A 20250-nucleotide genomic window follows, 5' to 3' on the forward strand; every position below is an offset into this window, starting at 1 on the left:
GCCTGTTTTCTGTTCTCTCCTGGTTGCCTTCTCATCCCTTCTGACGTTGCCTGCCCTCTGACTCTTGCAGAACAGGTCTGCAGGCCTTCCACGGAGCAGCCTTTGAGTATTTGAAGTGACCACTGTTCTGAGTCTTTGCTCCTTGCTCCTTGATCCTGGTCACCTTCCTGTTCTCCCAGTGCTTTCTCACAGGGTTTGGTTCTCACAGCCAACTAAATGACTGTCAAATATGGACCAAACTTTTCTTGTTTTTAGAAAAGACTCCAGTTTGCCTGGCACAAGGAGTCCTACGAAACACAATCCTTCACTTTTTTGCCATGGCTGCAATGTGGCCTCGACTTCCAGCTAGATCAGAACACATAAACTAATGCCAGTGAACAGTCACGTCCTGTGGCAGTCATGCAAGCCCCATAAAGCCACCTGCACTGTAAGACTGTGACAATCAGAGGCTAGAGCAGGCTCAGGGTGTTGCAGGGTGTCTTGGAAGGACCCTGATGCTGTATCCAGGCACCCGCACCCTAGAAAGAGCTTGCCCTCTTCCTGCTTTGAAGAATCCTTGAGAAATAGAGCTGAAGGTGAGCTCATCTTACCAGCTTCTAATTTTACAAGATGGACACTCTGGGTCCGGAGACAGACAGTGATGTTTGAGGTCACCCAGAATTAACAGCAGGGTGGGACTGGGATTTGCAGCAATCACTTGCTGTTTTTCTGTCCCTGACTGTTGCTTTTCTATATTTTCCTGATGTGTTGATGTGCCTGGGTGCGTGTGTGTGTGTGATGTACATGTGCAGAAGTTAGAGACAGAGGATCAGAGTGCTCCCTCCTCCTTCCTATGTCCCTCTCAGGGTTTCTATTTGCTAATGGGGCTCATTTTAGTTTATCCTTCCCCTCCCACAACTTTCCTTCAGTTAGAATCCATGACCTCTGACACTGCCATCTTAGAGCCTCTGGGAAGGCAGTGGATGGACAGGAAAGCAAGCCAAGATGCCAAAGGAGGTGGTCCTCCAGAGTAACCCAAGCCTCTCATTGGACAAGTGGAGTCTAGGTTACCCTCTGAACTCACCTCCCATCCTCCAAGATAACTCAGTAGAGTTCCAATGACAGTTTCTGCGTCTCTCCAAGAAAGGTGAGAAGACAGTCTCGTTTTCTGAGTGAGAAAGATGGGTCAAGGGATTGAAAGATCTTGAAAAGGCCATGTGATAAAAGCTAGAATTCAGATTTAAACATCTCCAATGGTAAAGATGAGGCTCCTTCTACAAGGGCCACACTGTCTGAGTAAGGAAAATCGTTGCAACTGTGAAGATTGGTGTTATAATGACGCAAACCCCCCCAAAAATAGATCCCCTTCCTCCTGAAACTCCCTGAGCTTCCATTCTGGCTTAGCCACTTACTGGCTGTGAATCCCTGGGCAAGTCAACTCACCCTCTGTACCTTAATGTCTTCATCTATAAATCAGAATATTAATATGTACCTGACAGGTTATAGAAATGCAAGTATAGCAGAATTGCCACAGGCTCCTTCACATTTGTGCAAATCTTTTTTTTTTCTTGTTTTTAGAAGGTTTTAGTTTGTTTAAAATTTGGCTCCTTTTTTAATTTGTTCTTTTTAGTCATACATGACAGTAGAGTGTATTTTGACATATTATACATAACGTATCCTAATTAGGATCCCATTTTGTAGTCCTACATGATGTGGAGTTTCACTGGCAATGTATTAACATATGAACATAGGAAAGTTATGTCCAATTTGTTCTACCATCTTCCCTATACCCTTCCCCTATCTCTTCCCTTCACTCCCCTTTATATAATCCAGTGCAATTCTATTCTTCCTTCCTTCTCACTTATTATGTGTTAGCATCCACATATCAGAGAAAACATTTAGCCTTTGGTTGTTGGGGGTTGGCTTATTTCACTTAGCATGATAGTCTCCAGTTCCATCCATTAATAGAAAATGCCATAACTTCCTTCTTATTTTTGGTTGTGTAATATTCCATTATATATATATAAAACCACATATTCTTAATCCATTCATCTGTTGAAGGGCACCTTGGTTGGTTCCATAGCTTAGTTATTGTGAATTGAGCTGCTATAAACATTGATATGGTCACGTCACTCTAGTATGCTGATTTTAAGTCCTTTGGTATATATGGAGAAGTGGTGTAACTGGGTCAAATGGTGGCTCCAGTCAGAATGGCAATTATCAAGAATATAAATAACAATAAATATTGGTGAGGATGTGAAGAAAAAGATTCACTCAAACATCGCTGGTGGAATGTGAATTGGTGCAACCACTATGGAAAAAAGTCTGGAGATTCCTCAGAAAACTTGGAATGGCACACTGTTTTGCTCAAGGGGAGTAGATTCATCAAAAGCATCTTCCTGCCTGTCCAATTTGGGGTTCTAATTTTTCTAACTCTATTTGCACTCTAGAGGTATCCAGAAAAAAATTCTCAAAGTCACTCCCTTCAACACAATGAAAAGGAGATTCTATGAATCTCAAGCATGTGGTGCTTGTAGTTACCTACCTTGCAAACCAGACACACCTGGGCTGACTTGAAATGGCCTTTTCCATGCTGGGTCAGCATCCTGTGGGCCACTTCAGATGTGCAGGACCTTGGCTGCAATTGATCTTCCCAAGCATGGGACCCTCCTTGCCACCACCAACTTAGAAGCATCAAGGAAGGATACACTCACACCTGCATCAGCAGGTGGTTGGGATGATGTGTATGTAGGGAGGCTCAGCCCCCATTTCTCTTTTAGGACAAAAAGAGCAAATTACATAGCGGGAGAAAAATGGATCCCCAAGAATCAGAGATCTAGGAGGGTGCTTTCTATGTGCCAGAAACTGTTCTAGGAGTGTGAAATTTAATACACCTAGTGTTCACAACAGCCCCGTGAGACAGGCACTATAATAGTCCCTATTTTTCAGCAAAGGATTCTGAGATGCAGAGTGAGTAGCCTGCCTGAGCTCACACAGCTAAGGAGGTCGTACAGCTGAGACTGGAATCAAGGGTCATGTGCACAGGCTTTCAATGTGACATGCCACCCTGTCACTGTGACTCTGCACCTAAGTATGCAGGCTCTCCATGCTTGTTCTTTGCCCTCCTCACTCATCCAAAGGCTCCTTTTCCATCAAGCTTCCTTACTTCTGATTCGAAGCCTTCCTTGAACTCCAGAGTCAGTTTGGGGTCCACTTATTTTGCTCTACAATTACTTGTGTGCAAGATTGTCCTTTCTTGCTGGACCCTAAGTAACCTGAGAGCAAGGACCAGACCTGTCTTTTCATCTTCTACATCCCTGTGTCTACGACATCCTTGGCAACATTAAGCACACATGAATGCATAAGCAAATGGATGGATGAATAAAAAACTAGAATATTCCTGTCCCCGTTTCCAGTGGGTTTCAAATTCACCACATGTTGGGACTTTCATTTTTTCACCAACCATTCCATGTTTGCCTGTTGTACGTGAGGCCCTCTGGATGCACAAACTGGCATTACACCAAAGATGGCCTGGCTCTGTGACCTTGCCCGGCCTTCCCTGGATGGGAAGGTGGTGACTGGGTAAGTGGAAGACACTATTTGTTTCAAGTGCACCAGGAACTCCATCCATAAGGACCCAGCCCTTCCAGAAAAGTATGAAAGCCTGGACTTTGACTTGACTTTGGCCCTTACTCTGTAGTTGGCCAGGTCAGATGTCAGTCCTGACCACAAGTTAGAGCAGAATGAAGAGGAGGGGACTCTCTGGAAAACTAACCAATCCCAGGCCAGGTCCTGGATCTCTGTAGTCTTGCAAAAGCCCAGTCTGTGGGGTCTCTGACCTTCTACCACAAAGTGTTAGCATTTTGTCCTAAATCTCAGAAGAGAAAGATTTCTGCTTGTGAGATTCCGTCTTTAACAAAGCTTTGTCCATAGTGGACCCCTGTGTGAAAGAGTGAGGCTGTTGTGTTTGGAGACGCCCGTGTGTGCAGGTACCTGACTCCTGCTTTTTCCCACTATTAACTGACTCAAGCACAGCTACAATGCCTTATTGACTTATTGGGAGCCAGATAAGCCCATGTGATGACCAGGGATTATACAGGGTAAGGACACCTTAAAGGTTTAGTTTGTCAAAGTGGCTAAAATAGGAAAATGTGAAGCTTTTTTATGCAGAGACATGAGTATTTGAGGACACAATTAAGTTCTTGGCCCAAGAGTATTCCACGAATTCATATATATCCATATTCATGTGCACTCACCTTTACAATCCCAGAACCGTGGATCAAAGCTGGAAGAGCCCTTAGGAGAGAAATCAACAGGCTCCGAAGTTTCCACACTTTTTTGTTCGAAGCTCTATTTTCACATGGAATCTTGCAGGAGAAACCCACTATGTAAAATAGATTAAAAAAACAGAGTTGTCTTGGTGGACAAGACAGAGTGGGAAGGTAGGAGCCTGTCCTTTCTGTCCTTCCTGCCCTTCTCGTCACTCAACATGGACACTTCTGAATGCCAGCTGCAGGAAGGTAGCTTGAAAGATCATTGATCTAGCTGAAGCCCTTATTTTGTAGATCAATAAACTCACCCCTGGAGAGGTTGAAACAGTTGACCAAGGGCAAAGCACTCATGAGGTTCAAAGACAGGACAGGACTTATGGGGTTGTCCCTAAAACTCTTTTCCTGACACTTTTATTTATATCCTGGTTTACAATATAACACACACACACACACACACACACACACACAAGCAATAAAAAGGCCTCTTTGGTTCATGAGACAAAACAGAGGCTAAGAGGTGAGAGGATTGAAGTTTGTGAGAAAATTGTGGAAACGGTGAGTAACAACTTTCTGTTCCTTTGTCGCTTATTGTGTGTGGACCCTGTGAGGGCCAAGGCCCCTACCCTCTAGGAACTCCCAGCCTGGCAGGGCAGATGAGAGGGACCCCGACAGACTCCATGAGAAAGCTGGGCAGAGCCTAAGATGGAGAAATAAAGTGCTGGGTGATTCAGCGTCCAGGTCCCAGCACAGGCCAAAGGAACTGAGGACAAACGTCCTGGTCTCCTGGAAACCTGCTAAGTCTCTCTTTATGTAAAGACACAGGCTGTTCCAAGTGGTTCTTTGCAGGCCAGAAGATAAATGAGCAAGACAGACTGAACTAGTGTTCAGGAGCAGGATGCTCAGTGGTTGGGAACGAGCCCCAGAGTCTGGTTACTTGCTGGGACTCTGTGCTCTGTCCCTCGCCAGTTGTGCTGGAGTGGTCAAAAGCCACTCCATAAGCTTCAGACTCAAGTTTCTAATTTCTAATTTGCAAATGGGATGGCAGCAGTCCCCACTTCACAGGACCATTAGGAAGATTAAATGAGGGCACTAGCACAGTGCCTCCTGTACAGAACAGGCTTTATGAATGTTAAACACTATGGCTGTGTGGTCCAAGTCGGCCTCCCATGATTTCTGACATCTGTGGGTTCTGGCCTACCTTCCAGAGCCTCAGAGAACAAATCGTGTTTCTCCTCTCCATGGCAATGCTTCTGAGATTCAAGTACATCCTTCACTTACCCTCTCCCTCTCCCTCTAGTATTTTTTAGGCTGAGCACTGCCTCTTTTTTGCAAGCATTGCTAATGTAACAGGAGTTTCAAACCACACTTCCCTATAACCATTCTCTCTGAGGAGCTGTCATCTAAGATCTCTGACAATCTGGGGAAACTTGACATGTTCAACTTGTGCTATTCAGAATATAAAGTACAAGTTCTTTGATTGGGTCTAATCTCACTTTTTCTGGTCTCAAGGGGCTGGGGTGGATGGAGGGCTCTCTCTGATGTGCCAGGACGTGTTTAATAAACCTTCCTCCCTGGCCCGTTTCCTTTAGTGAGGTTGGATGTTCCTTCTTCCTTCTGACAGGTGTAGATGATGAGGGTTGAATGGCTTGGATGTGACCCCCCGAAAGAATATCCACGAAAAAGGGAAACCCAGCTTTGAAAAGAAGGCTTTTCATCCTTCGAAAGCTGTGTTCCTACTCACCTGCCTCATGTTCTTCTTCAGATCCTTGCCTGACCCAGTGCCTAGCTTTAAAGCAGCTCTAACAACACCTAACCTCTTTTGCCCCCGTGATAAGGATGGTGAATGCAATGATGAGAACAGAAGCGAAGATTCCTTAAGCACTTACTATGTGCCAGATGGAGTTCCAAGTACCTCATCACATCATTCCTTTTAAACCTTACACCAAGGCTGTGCTATAGGGGTGCTTGTGTCTGCATTTGACTAGAGCTGAACCCTGAAGAGGTTAAATAACCGATAATGACACATAATCATTTCCAAGCACATATGATAATTAATAGTCATAATTAATAGTCATGATGGCCCAGAGCCTCTTTGGGATCCTCCAAATCTTCACGGCAAGATGAAAATACACCCGATATAGTTGTAGTGTTAAACATCTCTTCCTAAAGATGTTTAACAAAAAGGCATTTTAAATAAAGATATCATCATTATTTGAAATGCCTTTTTATTCTAATCTTTGAAAATTCTAATTGGCATGGCAGATACATTGCTTACATTAATCAGTTTACTTAATTGAGTGTTTTTACTCCTGGTCATTCTACTCAAATGGCCATTCAGCATTATGTTGCCTTCTATGGTGGCTGCAGAGCGGGGACAGATGCTAACCCCACGTGGTCCTCTCACTGGCAGTACAAACTTAGGCCAGTGTTCTACTCTCTGGACCTGTTTCCCTACAATGAGGGGGTTCGGTTAGATCTCCAATAAGAGAGATTCTTGCTTCTGCCTAGATCAGGAATCAGTAAAATATGTGCCAAGGGTCAAATCCCCAACTGCCTGATTTGGTATAGCCCATAAGCTAAGAATGTTTTTTTGTACTTTTAAATCGTTAGGGAAAAAAAATATCAAAAAAATATTCTGCAACATGTGAAATTTATACTAAATTAAGTCTCAGTATCCAACAAAATATTATATTGGGAACTATCCTTAGTCATTCACTGTCTATAGCCACTGCTATGCTACAATGTAAAACTGAGTAGTTACAACAGGAACCTTAAGCTCTGAGAAGCCAAATACAGTTACAGTCTTGTCCTCTGCAGAAGTTTGCTGAGCCTTAGTATAGATGCAGGGTAGGTGGACACCAGTGGACTTTAGAAAAGTCAGAGGCTTTAGAAACACCTAAATACCTTAGGGGATTGGTGTCCAGGAGAGGAACTTACTGCTTCTGTTCCTTCAAGTCAGAAAACCATGTTTGAAGGCCACCATTGTAGCCCATTTATTCTGGGCTCTTAATGGTGTCTGCCATGATCTGAGGTTGTTTGTCCCTCTTTGGCCAGGGCAATTAAAGCTCATATGTTCCTCCTCTAGTAGGGCAGTGTCACATCTTGGAGAAGAAGATAGATTTTATGGTTGGACCACCATTTGCATCTTTGCTTGCTGTGTGATCTCAGGGGAGTTTGCAAAGTTCTCATCAGGTGACTGGAATGAAGACTTACTCATTTATGCAAGTCAACATCCAGGTCCTATTCTGCACATTTATCTTTCAAGATTGTTTAGGGGATTCATTAGGACCATGTGAATAAAGAATTGAACTAAATTCCTGGCTTAGGATAAGAGCTTAGGAAATGCTTAAAATAAGTCTAGGGGTCACTCTTGCTTTGATTATTTTTCACTTTTCTATGGTAGTAATCTCAAAATTCCCAAAAGGTGGTATAGATGAAGTTTTATAATACAGATGAAATGGCATTTTAGCCACCATTATGATTTTTGTTATCCTTAGGAGCCATGCTTCTGAGGTTGTATGTCAGCCTTGCAATTTAGCAACACAAATGCTCTTCAGTTCCACACCAGGAGTTACAGGTTAAGCAGAATGCCCTTCAAAGGCCTCAGTAAAGCTTCAATACACACAGTGTCTGCTCTTCCCTGCCCTGACACTGTCACTATATCCCCAACTTCCCAATGACTAAGGGATGCTTCCTAACCAGGGAAGTACATCAGAATCACCTGAGGGTCTATTGTTACTTTTTAAATAGTAATAAAAAGTTAATATATTCACATGGTTAAAAAAATATATTATAGAAGGGCATAAAATCAAAAGCAAACACCTGTTCTTTCTAATCTCATATTTTGTAGAAGCAAACATTTTAAACCTTTCCGGTGTTTGGTTATTCTGATCATTTCCCCCACACTTCTATATAATATGTCTGTTTCTTTTTCTTGCTTTATTAACTTAACCCCATCTGTGACTCCCATTAGAAACATAATGAATCTTTTCACAGTGTTCCCCGCATCCTCTCCTTAATGTTTGCTAGTTATGCTCTTATTTGGAATTCTTCTGCTGATTACCTTCGTAACTCTAATACATTGAATCAGATTTTTTGATTCACCAGCATTAGAGTTTTGTCCCAATACAGTATACTTATTTTCCTCTTGGGGCTATAGGATGACAGGCCTTAGGAAGGGCACTTTTACAAAAGCTCCCCAGGTGTACTGTGTATTCTCAGATTAAGGACCACCAGCCCTGAGCCTGCAGTTCTTCAGCCGTTCATTTGCACTTGAATGAAGATGGTAGGCAGAGCATGCTTCTCCCTTCACCCATTCATTAGTGACCTGTTTGACAGTGTGAAATGCACACAGGCACCTAAGCAGCAGGCAGCAACATAGGGATTTAAGAGCCCAGAGAGTGCACAGTCCCCATTTCTATTTTGGATGAGAAATTGTCACTCTGGGAAGAGCAGCACCTGGTGCCCATGCTGGAGGGACAGTAAAAGAGTGTGAGCTCTGGCTGAAGAACTAGAAAAACAAGTGGCTTGTAGATTAATTTCATTCTTACTCAGTAGTCACGGTGTCTAGAACAATCCACTCAACATTCTAGACCATGTTATAAAACAGATAAATTGGCTCAAAGAGCAGTAATTGAACTTCATAGGTAAAATCTCTAATAGAATATAATTAGCGACATAGTGTCCTTAAACAATATTATATAATTAATAGCACAAATAAAGCAGATAAAGAAAAATGCACTAATTATCAAATATTACCTCCCAGGGTACTTTTTAATATTAAAATGGGAAATAAAATTAGAAAATGATTTAATTAAATGTTGTTTAATGCAACTCCTGGGGAAAAAAGTGAGTTGAATTTTCAGGTTAACTGGTAGGCAAAGAGTTAATATCTTTTTTTTCCCCCTTTTAGTCATGAACATTTTTATATTGGAAGAGCCCATTTTCTTTCATTATGGAGAAATCAAGCCTAGTAACTAGAAGAGACTCATTTCTTAGTGATTAAGAACATTGTACGGTTTAATGTTATCATTCCCAGCATGAAATCTTACGTAGGAGAGAAAATGTCAGCTATTAGATGAACGTACATTGACCCCAAGTTATTTGCTAATTTTGATTCTTGTAGTTAACGTCCCAGATAGGAGCTTGTGTGATCATTCTTCCTCTATTTCTTTTCTGCAGTTTCAGGGGGGTTTGCTTGGAGGGTGTCATCAGTTTGATTATGTATAACCAAGGCCTGGCTCCACTAATTTTGTAATCAGACATTCTGGTGATGAAGTTGAACAGCATTTATGTTTGAACAAACTCTGCATTTCCTTTGGCCTCTGTTATGTTTGAGATGGAAACAGTCAGTAAAAAATGCCCGGGAACTTGTTACAGATTTGCAAGTGACAGAATATGACTGCGGGAGATAATTTCTATTTTGTTCTCTCAATAATTATTTTATGAACAAGATGTACTTTTTAAAGTCTCTAAACAATATGGAAAGTCTCTGAACTGTGTTTTCTGGCTTTTAACCAGCGGTGGAATGGCTGTCCTCTTAGGTGACATAAAATCTTAGAATGCATATTGGTCAGGGAAACCTAATTCTGATTTCACCTTTATCAGTAGATTGCTAGCACCAGGGTGCAAAGTCGTTACCTCTGTATGACTTGTTAACTCTGGCCGTGGGACAAGTTAATCTCAAAAGTTATTTCTAATCTGAGTTTCTCTTTTCGGCCACTTAAAATCTTTCAGTGGCACTGCTGCCTGCTGGTCATATTTCCCCTGGCTAATTGGGAATCTTGAAGAAAGTGTCTGACTTTTATTCATTCACTCAGCAAATATGTACTGAACATCTTCTTTATGCCAGACATGGTTCTAGATGCTAGAATCTAGGACATACCAGTGAACAAAACAAGAAAAGGTCTCCATCCTCTGGAACTGGCATTCCAATAGAGGAGAGAGGACAGAGGGACAAATGAGTAAATGAGACCATCTCAAATGGAGATAAATGCTCTGGAAAGACTCCAGCAAACACTGAGATGGAACTGGCTCGATTTTGTATTGGGAACAACTCAGGTTCTCCCAGAAGCAGATCCAAAGGCAAGGATTCAAGTACACGTGGTTTCTTTGGGTGCCAATCCTAGAAACACCAGTAGGGAAGTAGGGAAGTGACATAGGGAAGGGAAGGCAGACAATAAAGGTACATTATCAAGATACTGGCGCTGCTGGCTACTGCGGGAGTGCAGTCCCTTGGGGCCCCTCTAGGTGTCAGTGTAGAACATGCCTGTAGTTAGGCTCCCAGGAGAGAGGATTCTGGGACATATATCTACTCCCTACCTGTCATTGGTTGGGAGCTGCTCCTGGGTGCTTTAACCCCTCAACAGGTCCAGCTTACCCTGGACATAGGTTAATTGGTATTTGCAGATAGTATATAAAATAGAATAGCAAATAAACAAGATGCAACAGTGTCTACTACAGGGCAAAAACTAGTTTTTTAAAGGGAAGACCTCGCTGAAGAAATGATCTTCTAGCTGAAATCCAAAAGATGCAAAAGAGTCAGCCAGGGAAGTTTTATTTCCAGACAGACAGAAGAGTAAAGGCAAAGGCTGAGAGGGACTGAGTTTGGTTTATAAAATAGAAACACTAAAGAATTGCACAGCTTTAGAGGCACAGTGGGGAGATGATACCTTTGAATCATCATGTCCACTCTTTTATGTGATAAAACTAGATGAAATCATGAGAAGTTAAGAGATGTGGACATGCCACTGGATTCTGAGGCAGAGCTGGGGTCAGCACACAGGCCTCTGAGGCTTCCCCTGTCCATCACAGGATGCTGCTGCTCCTTCACCCATTTCTCTCATTGGGATTTGACAGTGACCCCCAAGCCAGGGACCTGAACAGGAACAGACTTCATGTTTCCTGCTCAAATTCCTGCAGTGGGTCCCTAATATACATAAAAAGATACCCAAGCTCATGCAAGGCTGTGTGTGATCCAGCCTTGGGCTTCTGCCCTGGCCTCGTTTCCCACCCTCTCCTCCTCACTCTCTGTACTAGTCACATCATCCCCCTTCATGTTTCTGGAACAAGCCAAGCTTCCTCCCAGAGCTCACTCTGGTCCCTGTGACAACAGGACCCCCTCTGGCAGCCCATCCATGTCATTCCTTTCACAGCCCGACAGCCCCTCCCTCTCCACTGATCCCACTTTATCTTTCTTCTTAGGACTCACTGGGTGCCATAGAATGAACTCCACTGGACCATTTGATGCTAAATGTTTATTGGCTCGTTTGTTTGCCATCTGCTTTCCCCACTAGAATGTAAGGTCCCTGAGGAAAGGAAATTGATTCATTCACCCTCTTATAATAGTTGCACGATGGGTACTCAAAAATACTTGCTGGATGATGAATTCATAATTGAGAGAAGGAGTGAATTGGCTGACAGAAAAAAACTCACTTCTGGTCCACTCTCTGTCACTAAGTTACTGAAAGATTCTTGCCTGTTAGAGGATTCCGCCACTGTGTCTCAGTTTCTTCATCTGGCAGATGGACATATGATTTGTACCTTATGAAGGGTGAGTGGAATATGAAGAGTTAAAGGTGTGAAAGAACTGTACATTATTGAATCTATTAAGCCAATGCATGGTGTCCTTTAAAGTTGAAGGCTTTCTGAGTTTGTGTGTATTTTACTGAATTGGAAGGAAATCCATCCTCAATAAAGAATCCTCTGTGTATTTTAAAATTGATCAGGCCTCATCAGGTAGAGCAGACCTGGTCTATTGTCCATGAAAGAGCACAGAGAGAGGGAAGAGATCCCAGATCAGAATCCAGCTTCATCCACAAGCTTAGTGGTGACTTTGGGGATCCATAGGAACCTGACCCTGATGAGCTTTAGATACCTCTTCTCTCAAACGTGTGAAGGGTGGGGGTGGCAATGGAAGCAGTTTCCTTCTTAAAGATTGTTTTGTTCCATGCATCTATATCATCATGATAATCCTAGCCATCCCTTGATGACCCTGTCTGCACCACTGATTGATTGCTCATTCTGTACCACCATTTATTGATCACCAAGTCTAAACCACGCATTTGACACGCATCCTCTTATTTCATCTCCCCCAACATGCTTCCCAGCAACCACCCCATTATTCAGACAAGCAAACCAAGTAACTTAATCCAAGGTAGGATAACTAGTGGCTTGTGAGCCAATACTTCAACTCAGGTATGCCGGCTCCTGGGCAAGAACTCCTAACTGCTGTGCAAACATCATGCACAGACAAAGGGATAGCCAAGTTCAGAAGGAAGGCAGACACACTGTCTCTTCATTAAGCCAGTTCCACCTTGGGAAGCAGGATAGAAAAATCCCACGCTTCTGTAACATGGTTAAATTGATTTCACATGTCTGCCTTTTTCCCTTTCCTCCCTCCACAGGGCTTCATGGACATTGACTTAAATAAATTCAAGGAGAGCGGAGCAAACGTGACAGGTTTCCAGTTGGTGAACTACACGGACACTGTCCCGGCCAAGATCATGCAGCAGTGGAAGAGCAGTGATGCTCGGGACCACACCCGGGTGGACTGGAAGAGGCCTAAGGTGCGGGAATCACAGCCTGGTCCCTGAGTCTGCCCCAGATTTGTGGGGCAAGGGAAAAGTTAGCCATTAGAAGAGAGTGGGTTTTCTAAAAGGAACAAGCAAAGGAAAATATATCCATAAACATTATTGGGTGTATGGTAAAAGATCAGACAACCCAAAACAATAGTTTTGATAAGAAAGGTAGACATTGAATTTTTCTCTCATGCAAGCAAAATTCAGGAGTCAGCCATCCAGGGCTTGTGTAATGGCCACACGTCATCGGGATTCTTCACCTGTTATGCTACCATGAGGGTGTGGCTGCAGCTCCACAGCCCAATTATCTCATGGCTCCTTGCTTTAAGAATTCTTTAAGAATTCTTTTCAGAAGTCCCATGCAGACCTTTCATTCACATACCAATGGCCACATCTTAGAATACTTCTCTCCCTGCAAGGGAAGCTGGAAAACCCTTTGTCCACTCTGGCAGAAGCACCATGTTGCACAGCTCAGGACGATGCTCATTTTGGGGGAGGATGGAACCTCCTTCAGTTGTGTAGTGAGGTGGCTCTCATTCTGCACAATCCTGAGCCCAGCTAACAATCAGGAAAACATAACTGAGGATTCACCAGCAAATCTCTACTCCTGGGTCCCATTTCAGTTATGAAGCAGGCAAATGCAGCCCTGAGTCCAGCAGCTGAGATCTATTTCATTTATGATTTGAGCATAGTTTAGAATAAAGATAGCAAGTGATTATTTTTCCCCATGTAAAATCAAATAGTTCGGCAGTGGCTATGTGGAATACTGTGTTGAGAAGGATTCTGAGGCCAAATTTTTATTTAGGACAAACAATGAATCCTTGGTGGACTTTTTTCTTACTGCTAGTTTGATTTCTTTTTGTGAATTTCAGGCTGTATAACGGAGATGTTTCTTATCCCACTATTGACCGAACTGATTTAGCTCTTCATCAGTATGAGCTTAAACAAGCAAATCCCCACTGTGCTTATAGCCATGAGTGAACCACACAGGCATTCATTATAAATATGCCACCTAATTTGCAAATGTCATATAAAATTTTAAAGACAGGAATAATAAAAAAGGTTTCAGTCAGCTTTTCACCGTTGTGACCGAAAGACTTGACAAGGTCTTTTGTGATCAAAAGACCTGGAGGAGAAAAAGGTTATTTGGGGCTCATGGTTTCAGGGGTCTCAGATCATAGATGGCCAACTCCATTGCTCTGGACCCAGGGTGAGGCAGAACATCATGGTGTTCTGGGTATGGCAGAGGAAAGAAGCTCAAAACATGAAGCAGAGAGAGACTGAGCTCAGCTCACCAGGGATAAAATACATATCCCAAAGGCACAACCTCAGTGACCTGCCTCCTTCAGCCACCCTACCTGCCTTCAATCACCACCCAGTTAATCCTATCAAGGGATTAATTCACCCATTAGATTAAAACTCTCATAACCCAATCATTTCACCTCTAAATCCTCTTGCACTGTCTCACACATGAGCTTTGGGGGGACTCCTCCTATCTAAAACATAACAGAAATCGATGTTAAAAATTGGAAAAATACTTACACATTCATTCTACAGTTCTCCATCACAACCTCACAGGAGGAGTATTAGGAACAAGAAGACAGATGTGGGTTCCAAAGCCAAGAAATATTTTTTTTCTCATGCATATCTTAGTCCCCTTTGGGGGGGAAGAATTGAGAACTATCATTAATAAACTCAATGGGAGGTACAGAATATGAACATACCACATGCAGAAATAATTAAGAGTTCACTTGTCTTGGGATCCTTTTTTTCTTTTTCTATTACCAGAGATGGTGGAATAATTCATCCTGGTGCCCACTTGGTGTCTATAATGCAGAGAAAAGAAACTGATTTGCCATGTATTTGGCTGCAAAATGTGTTTTACTTAATGTATGCATTTTCCCCCAACTTAACTGACATCTTAAAAATGTTAAGACTGTACTCAAAAATCTAGACTTCTGACCTCTCTTTGAAAGTCACAACCGGTCATACTGAACCCACAACTCAGGAGGGCAACATTGCTGTTGAGGGGGAGCAGCCGCAGGTGAGGGCAGGCATGCCATGCTCTCTGGGTTCATGGCTGCCTCCCACCTGCACCTGGCACTTTTGGCCCCTGCACAGTTCTCCTCACCAGGAAGCACAGTTCCCGCCCAACTCCCCACCATCTTCCTATCAGCAACCTCTGATACCTGTCCCCATTCTTCCCACCAGTACACCTCTGCTCTCACCTATGATGGGGTGAAGGTGATGGCTGAGGCTTTCCAGAGCCTGCGGAGGCAGAGGATTGACATATCCCGCCGGGGGAATGCTGGTGACTGTTTGGCCAACCCAGCCGTGCCCTGGGGGCAGGGGATTGACATTCAGAGAGCCCTACAGCAGGTGAGTCTGGCTGTGCTTTCTACCTCTCATGGGAGCCCAGTGGGGAGTTCCAGTATCAAATTCAGGCAGAGCAAGCTATTTGAAGGAAAAGGAAGAAGATGCCTGAAGTTTGGAGCAAGCACTCTGTTATTTGTGGCTCTTGGCGTACATGGAAATCCACATCGAAATTTAAAAAAATAATAATAATAATGTAGAATAGTCATTTCTTGTAGTGAAACAGCTTTATTTTCTACTTGAGGATTGTTCTGAAAAAGAAAAGCTGACAATTTCTGTATTTTGGGAGGGGAAATGAAACATAAGGGGTGACACCGAGCTGTGTTGGCAGTCCCCTAGACTCTGTCCTCATTACCTTGGTTTCATGGGGGTCTGCTGCAAGCAGGGACATTGAGAATGCTTCTCAATACTGACCCTGTCTTCTTGCTTCTCTGCATTGTGATCCTCAATTTGGTTTGCACTTGAGAGCAGATAAAGAATAAGAATACAAATGGCCATGTCCACTCCAACTGATTGGTGAGGCCAAGGATTCTGAGGCTGAATCCGGATAGCACAGAGAAGAGTATAACAGTGACAGGTCTGCCTTGGAAGCAGGGTGTGACAGTGGCATTGTTATGGCGAGACTGCAATTAAATCACCTGGTCAGTCTTGAAGTAGGACATGGAACCATCTGTATTCCCCAGCTGGTAGTCCAGATTCACCAGCTGGCAGGCCTAGGGGTAGGCTGCAAGTCTACACCCTTCGACCCCCTTTAGGGGTTAGAGCACACATTTTAAAGCATATCCGTACATTAATCATAGAGGCTGTTGCTATGATTCAAAACTACAAACAAACATCATGAAATCTAAAATCATAAGCAAAAAGGGAAGTGGGCCAAAACAACCCTAGCTGAGTACAAGCTAAAGAATGGTTACTAATGTCTAGACAAACAGTAACATTCTATGCGGTTGGGGTACATTGCCCAAGTTCAAGTGTATAGATTAAAAGGAACAATGTTGTTTTGCGTTGCCAATCTGCTATGCTTAGCTATTGTTGGTAGGTACAGAGGTGGGGTGTTCCCATGGGAGAAGCATCTCCTACATGACATGGAGTCTCAGGGTAAACTGGAGTCTGTTTGGTCAGTGCCCATATAGCCTGGCCCATAATAGCAAATGTAGACATGTTTGACATTTCTGGTTCAGAATATTCTGGGTACTTTCCCTCTGCTTTATCATTCATGGAGCTCCTAGAGGTCTCTGGATGTCTTTAGAAGCACCTTGATGCCAGGCTGTGATTCTCAGTCTGCCAATGCACAGCACCATATTATTCCCCTGATGGAGAAGCTGTATATCTCAAGGGGTGGGGATGGGAGCCAGCACTAAGCACAAAGGAATGACAAAGCAGCAGGTGTATTGGCAAAGCAACCACCACAAGATATTTTGGTGCAAATGTCTCTCAGAATCCATCCTTCCCAACCAATTGAGGTGCCTGGGTAAGACCAGATCTTCTTTTAAGAGTGCATTCAACCAAAGATGAATCTAGGTTCCCAGGGAAGGAGAGAAGAGTTTCTGAATGAAGGAGAAATGTAAGGCAAAATGTATGACCCTTTGCATTTGTTTTCCAACCACATGTGCACAGCTCTGGCAATTTCCACAACCTGGAGAAAAAGGCAAGACAGGAACTCCACTAACTGCTCCTCAGCCCTGATAAAGTGCCTTTGTGTAGAGGAGAATATGGAGCTCTGTCCTTCGGAATGAGGCTAAGCAGAGGCCCTGCTCATGACAGGAGGAACATGCCAAGGAGAGACATCAGTAGCCCTTTCCGTCCCCACCCATCTCCATGCAGGGCGCCCTCCAAATCACTAGGCAGCAACAGCCGATACCGAGCAGCTTCTAGAAAGATTGGCCGAGGGGCAGCGCCTGCCCCCAGATTATTTAACATGCTCTTCCAGACTCCACAGTCCAGACAGATTCTGTTTGCAATGTGAGACTGGTTTCTCAAGGTCCCAGGGACTTGCCCTCGGCTCCACAGCCTTCTGACTCCCCAGCCTCTCCCATCTTAAGGACGTCCCTGATAGAATATTCTGACGCCACTGTGTCAGGGATGAAGGCTGGGAGGCAATGTGGAGTGACAGCGAGGGCTCTGAGCCAGGAGGCAGGAGAGTCGAGCTCCAAGTCTCTCTGGGCAACCTTCAAATATTCATTGTGCTCTCCCGTGGACCTCCTTTTCTTTATCCATGAAAATGAGTAGGTTGGAAATTTGGCTCCTCAGTCTCAAACAGCTCCAAGAACTCAGTCTATTTTTTTTTTCTTATGGTCTACCCCACGTCCTTCTGGTTGTAATATATACTCATTCTTCTGTTTCTGCTCTGACTAGGGCTGGAGAGGAAGTTGTTACCAGTTAAAAGCAGTTAAAAAGAATAGTGACCTCTTTTATTTGTCTTGAAGCCAAGACGTGGGTGTGCCTGCCTGTCCATCAGCAGCTCCCCGAGAGCTGCCTGCCTGCTCTGGCCTTGAGCCAAGCTCTGGGGACCATAAGAGAAGGCAAGGCCTTCTCGCAAGAGAACCCTTTAGCCTTAATGGAGAAAAAGCAAACCAACCAGAATGTTCCTACCCTAAACCAGCTGTTCACACTGATGCCCTTCCAAATCTCTGTTAAGCACCTAGAATGAATAGTGTATGGCTGAGACCTTAGAGATTACTGATTCCCATTTGCTCTCACTTTGTAAAAGAGATCCAGAGTGCCCTGTGACTCCTCCCAGGTCACACAGCAGTTTAACCAGATTCCTGCCCAGGGCCCCTCCTTCTAACCAGCCCTAGCCTAGGACCCTAAGAGGTTTTGCTTGTAATCATTGACTTCCAGGGTCTTCCACACATAGGCATGTCCACTGCCCAGTCATTTCGCCTTCTAGACCCATCTCTAAAAATAGCCAGGCCACCAGGCTGCAGCAGCACCCACCAGGGCTAGGTAAATGCTGATGCCATCCATGCCTGGGAACCCAGGGGTTGAGGGGTCTCTGCAGCCCTAACCACTGGCCTTCAGGTAACACCGTGGGATAAGACTGTGATTCATTTTGTACCATGATCTGTGAGTTAGGCCTGGAGTCCCAGCATAGCCTACCTGGAGGGCTAGAAAACAGGGAAGTCAAATTTTAACACTTAATGGTAATAATGTCTAGGATGTGTGAAGAGCTTGCTATGTACAAGGCTAGCTATGTACACGTGCATGTATTATCTCATTGAATCCTCCATACAACACTGAAAAAAATCTAGTGTCAGGAATTGTGCTTTAATCATGGAGAAATTGCACCTCAGGGAAGTTAAAAATTTCCTAATATAAGATAGCTCAGTGGTGGTGAAACTGGACTCCAATCCACATTTAGTTGACATCTCTTTCTAAACACTTAACTGCTCTGAAGCCTCAAAGACCCAGCCCAGCAGGGGAGACACACAGCCCTGGCCCAGTCCCTGCAGCATGAGGCCTTGGGCACTGTCTGTACACCCTCTCTCCCTTGCTGTAATTTCCTAGCTGCAGAGAGAAGACAATCAGCCCAGCTGCCTGCCCCCTGCCTGCCTTGCAGGGAGCTGTCCAGAATATTAATGAGCTCACATCCTGGAAACCCTTAGTACTCCAGGAAGGAGGTGGCACTAGGGGGCCCATATGTCGGCTTCTGGTTGACAAAAAAGCCCCAAATCCCCAAGTCAAGCTTTTAACTTGTGGGAGGTCATAAACGTTTAGGGATATGATTAAAGACAAGAAAAATCTTTGGGCTCTTTTTCCCAGAAAAAAAACGTACACATGTACTTACATATATTTCTACATGAACAGGAGTGGGGCCAACATAGACACTCCAAGAAGGCCAGCCCAATACCTCAAGTTTAGAATACCTGCCCTAAATATGCTTCATTCCTCTTAGCCTTTATTTTTATCATCTGTCAATTAATAATCAAGCCTATGGAAGTGCAGGTATGGCCAGCACATTGCCAGATGGGATAGGGTTGGCAATAGGAGTCTACACAGTCCCTCAAGATCTGTTTTTGAAGGCAAGACAAGCATATGAGAAATAATTGCTAGAAAGGTGTGGAGGAAAAGTTAAATCACATAAGCCAGCTCTTGGTGCATGGACAGTCAGGGCAGAAGGCATCACTGAGGAGTGTGGACATCAGCAAGGCTTCTGGTAGGAAGGCACCTGGGCCTTTCACTAGGGTGAACACACATCATTTACCATGGGAACTGGGACACTTGATTGAAAAGTGGGGCTGCAGATGAAGCTCAGTGGTGGACAGCTTGCCTAGCATGCTCAAGGTCCTGGTTTTAATCCCTAACAATGCAAAAAAAAAAAAAAAGTGAACAAGAAGTAAAACAAGATGAATGATCAGATAAGCCTTAAAGTAAGGGTGAAATTGAACAAAGTGCAAAACAGGTTTTGAAGGTTCTAGGAGAGGATGTCAATGACACCCAGCAAGAGATGAGAGGGATGGAGCAAGCAAGGCTTTGTGGGTGCCACACTTGGTCTATTAGGAATTTAGCAAGAAAGGAGCTGGATTCTAACTGTGGCTCCACCCAATACTATCAGGGGAATCCTGGACTAACTTACTCAACTTTTCTAGGCTTGAATTGCCTCATCTACTAAATGAACACAATTCTTATAGTGCTTCTTCCTTCAGTGGCTTCTCATAAAGCTCAATTTTTTTTTTTAAAAAAAAGCATAATGCATATGCTCCTTTGAATCTTCAGGAAACTGCATGAGATAGTTAGACTCAGGATTATTCTTTGCTCAGGGGGAAAGGTGAAACCTCAGAGGGCTTCTGAGACTTCTTCTGTCTTGAATAACTAGATCCAGCAGAGTCTTGGGTCGCAGGCCTCACAAGTGAGCACCTAGAAGAAGGGACCAGAGGAAGGATCTTCCTGAAGGTGGCTGTAATGAGTGTATAGAAGCCCTGGGTCAAGAGTGGCCCTCTTGTCTCCCCCAGGGCATTTTGGTTGGGGGAAAGATGTCAATGTTGACAACTGACAGAGATTCCATGCTTGGTCAGACTTTAGTTAGGCTTCTTAATCTCCTGGATTTA

General features: G+C 43.9%; 1 protein-coding gene across 4 annotated transcripts in view; it reads left to right on the forward strand.

Annotated features, from left to right (window-relative positions):
• Gria1 (glutamate ionotropic receptor AMPA type subunit 1) overlaps positions 1-20250 on the forward strand; it is a 297496-nt gene that overhangs the window by 167177 nt on the left and 110069 nt on the right. For all 4 annotated transcript variants that reach the window (XR_013439535.1, XM_021726494.3, XM_021726493.3 and 1 more), the window contains 2 exons: positions 12656-12817; positions 15041-15208. Coding sequence is in view for 3 of the 4 variants with exons in the window: in XM_021726494.3 (XP_021582169.1) it covers positions 12656-12817; positions 15041-15208 (330 nt within the window). In the remaining variant the exon portion in view is untranslated. The remainder of the gene's footprint in view (positions 1-12655; positions 12818-15040; positions 15209-20250) is intronic.

This window comes from Ictidomys tridecemlineatus, chromosome 1 (assembly GCF_052094955.1).
Source record: "Ictidomys tridecemlineatus isolate mIctTri1 chromosome 1, mIctTri1.hap1, whole genome shotgun sequence".
In the NCBI taxonomy this organism is placed as follows: domain Eukaryota; kingdom Metazoa; phylum Chordata; class Mammalia; order Rodentia; family Sciuridae; genus Ictidomys; species Ictidomys tridecemlineatus.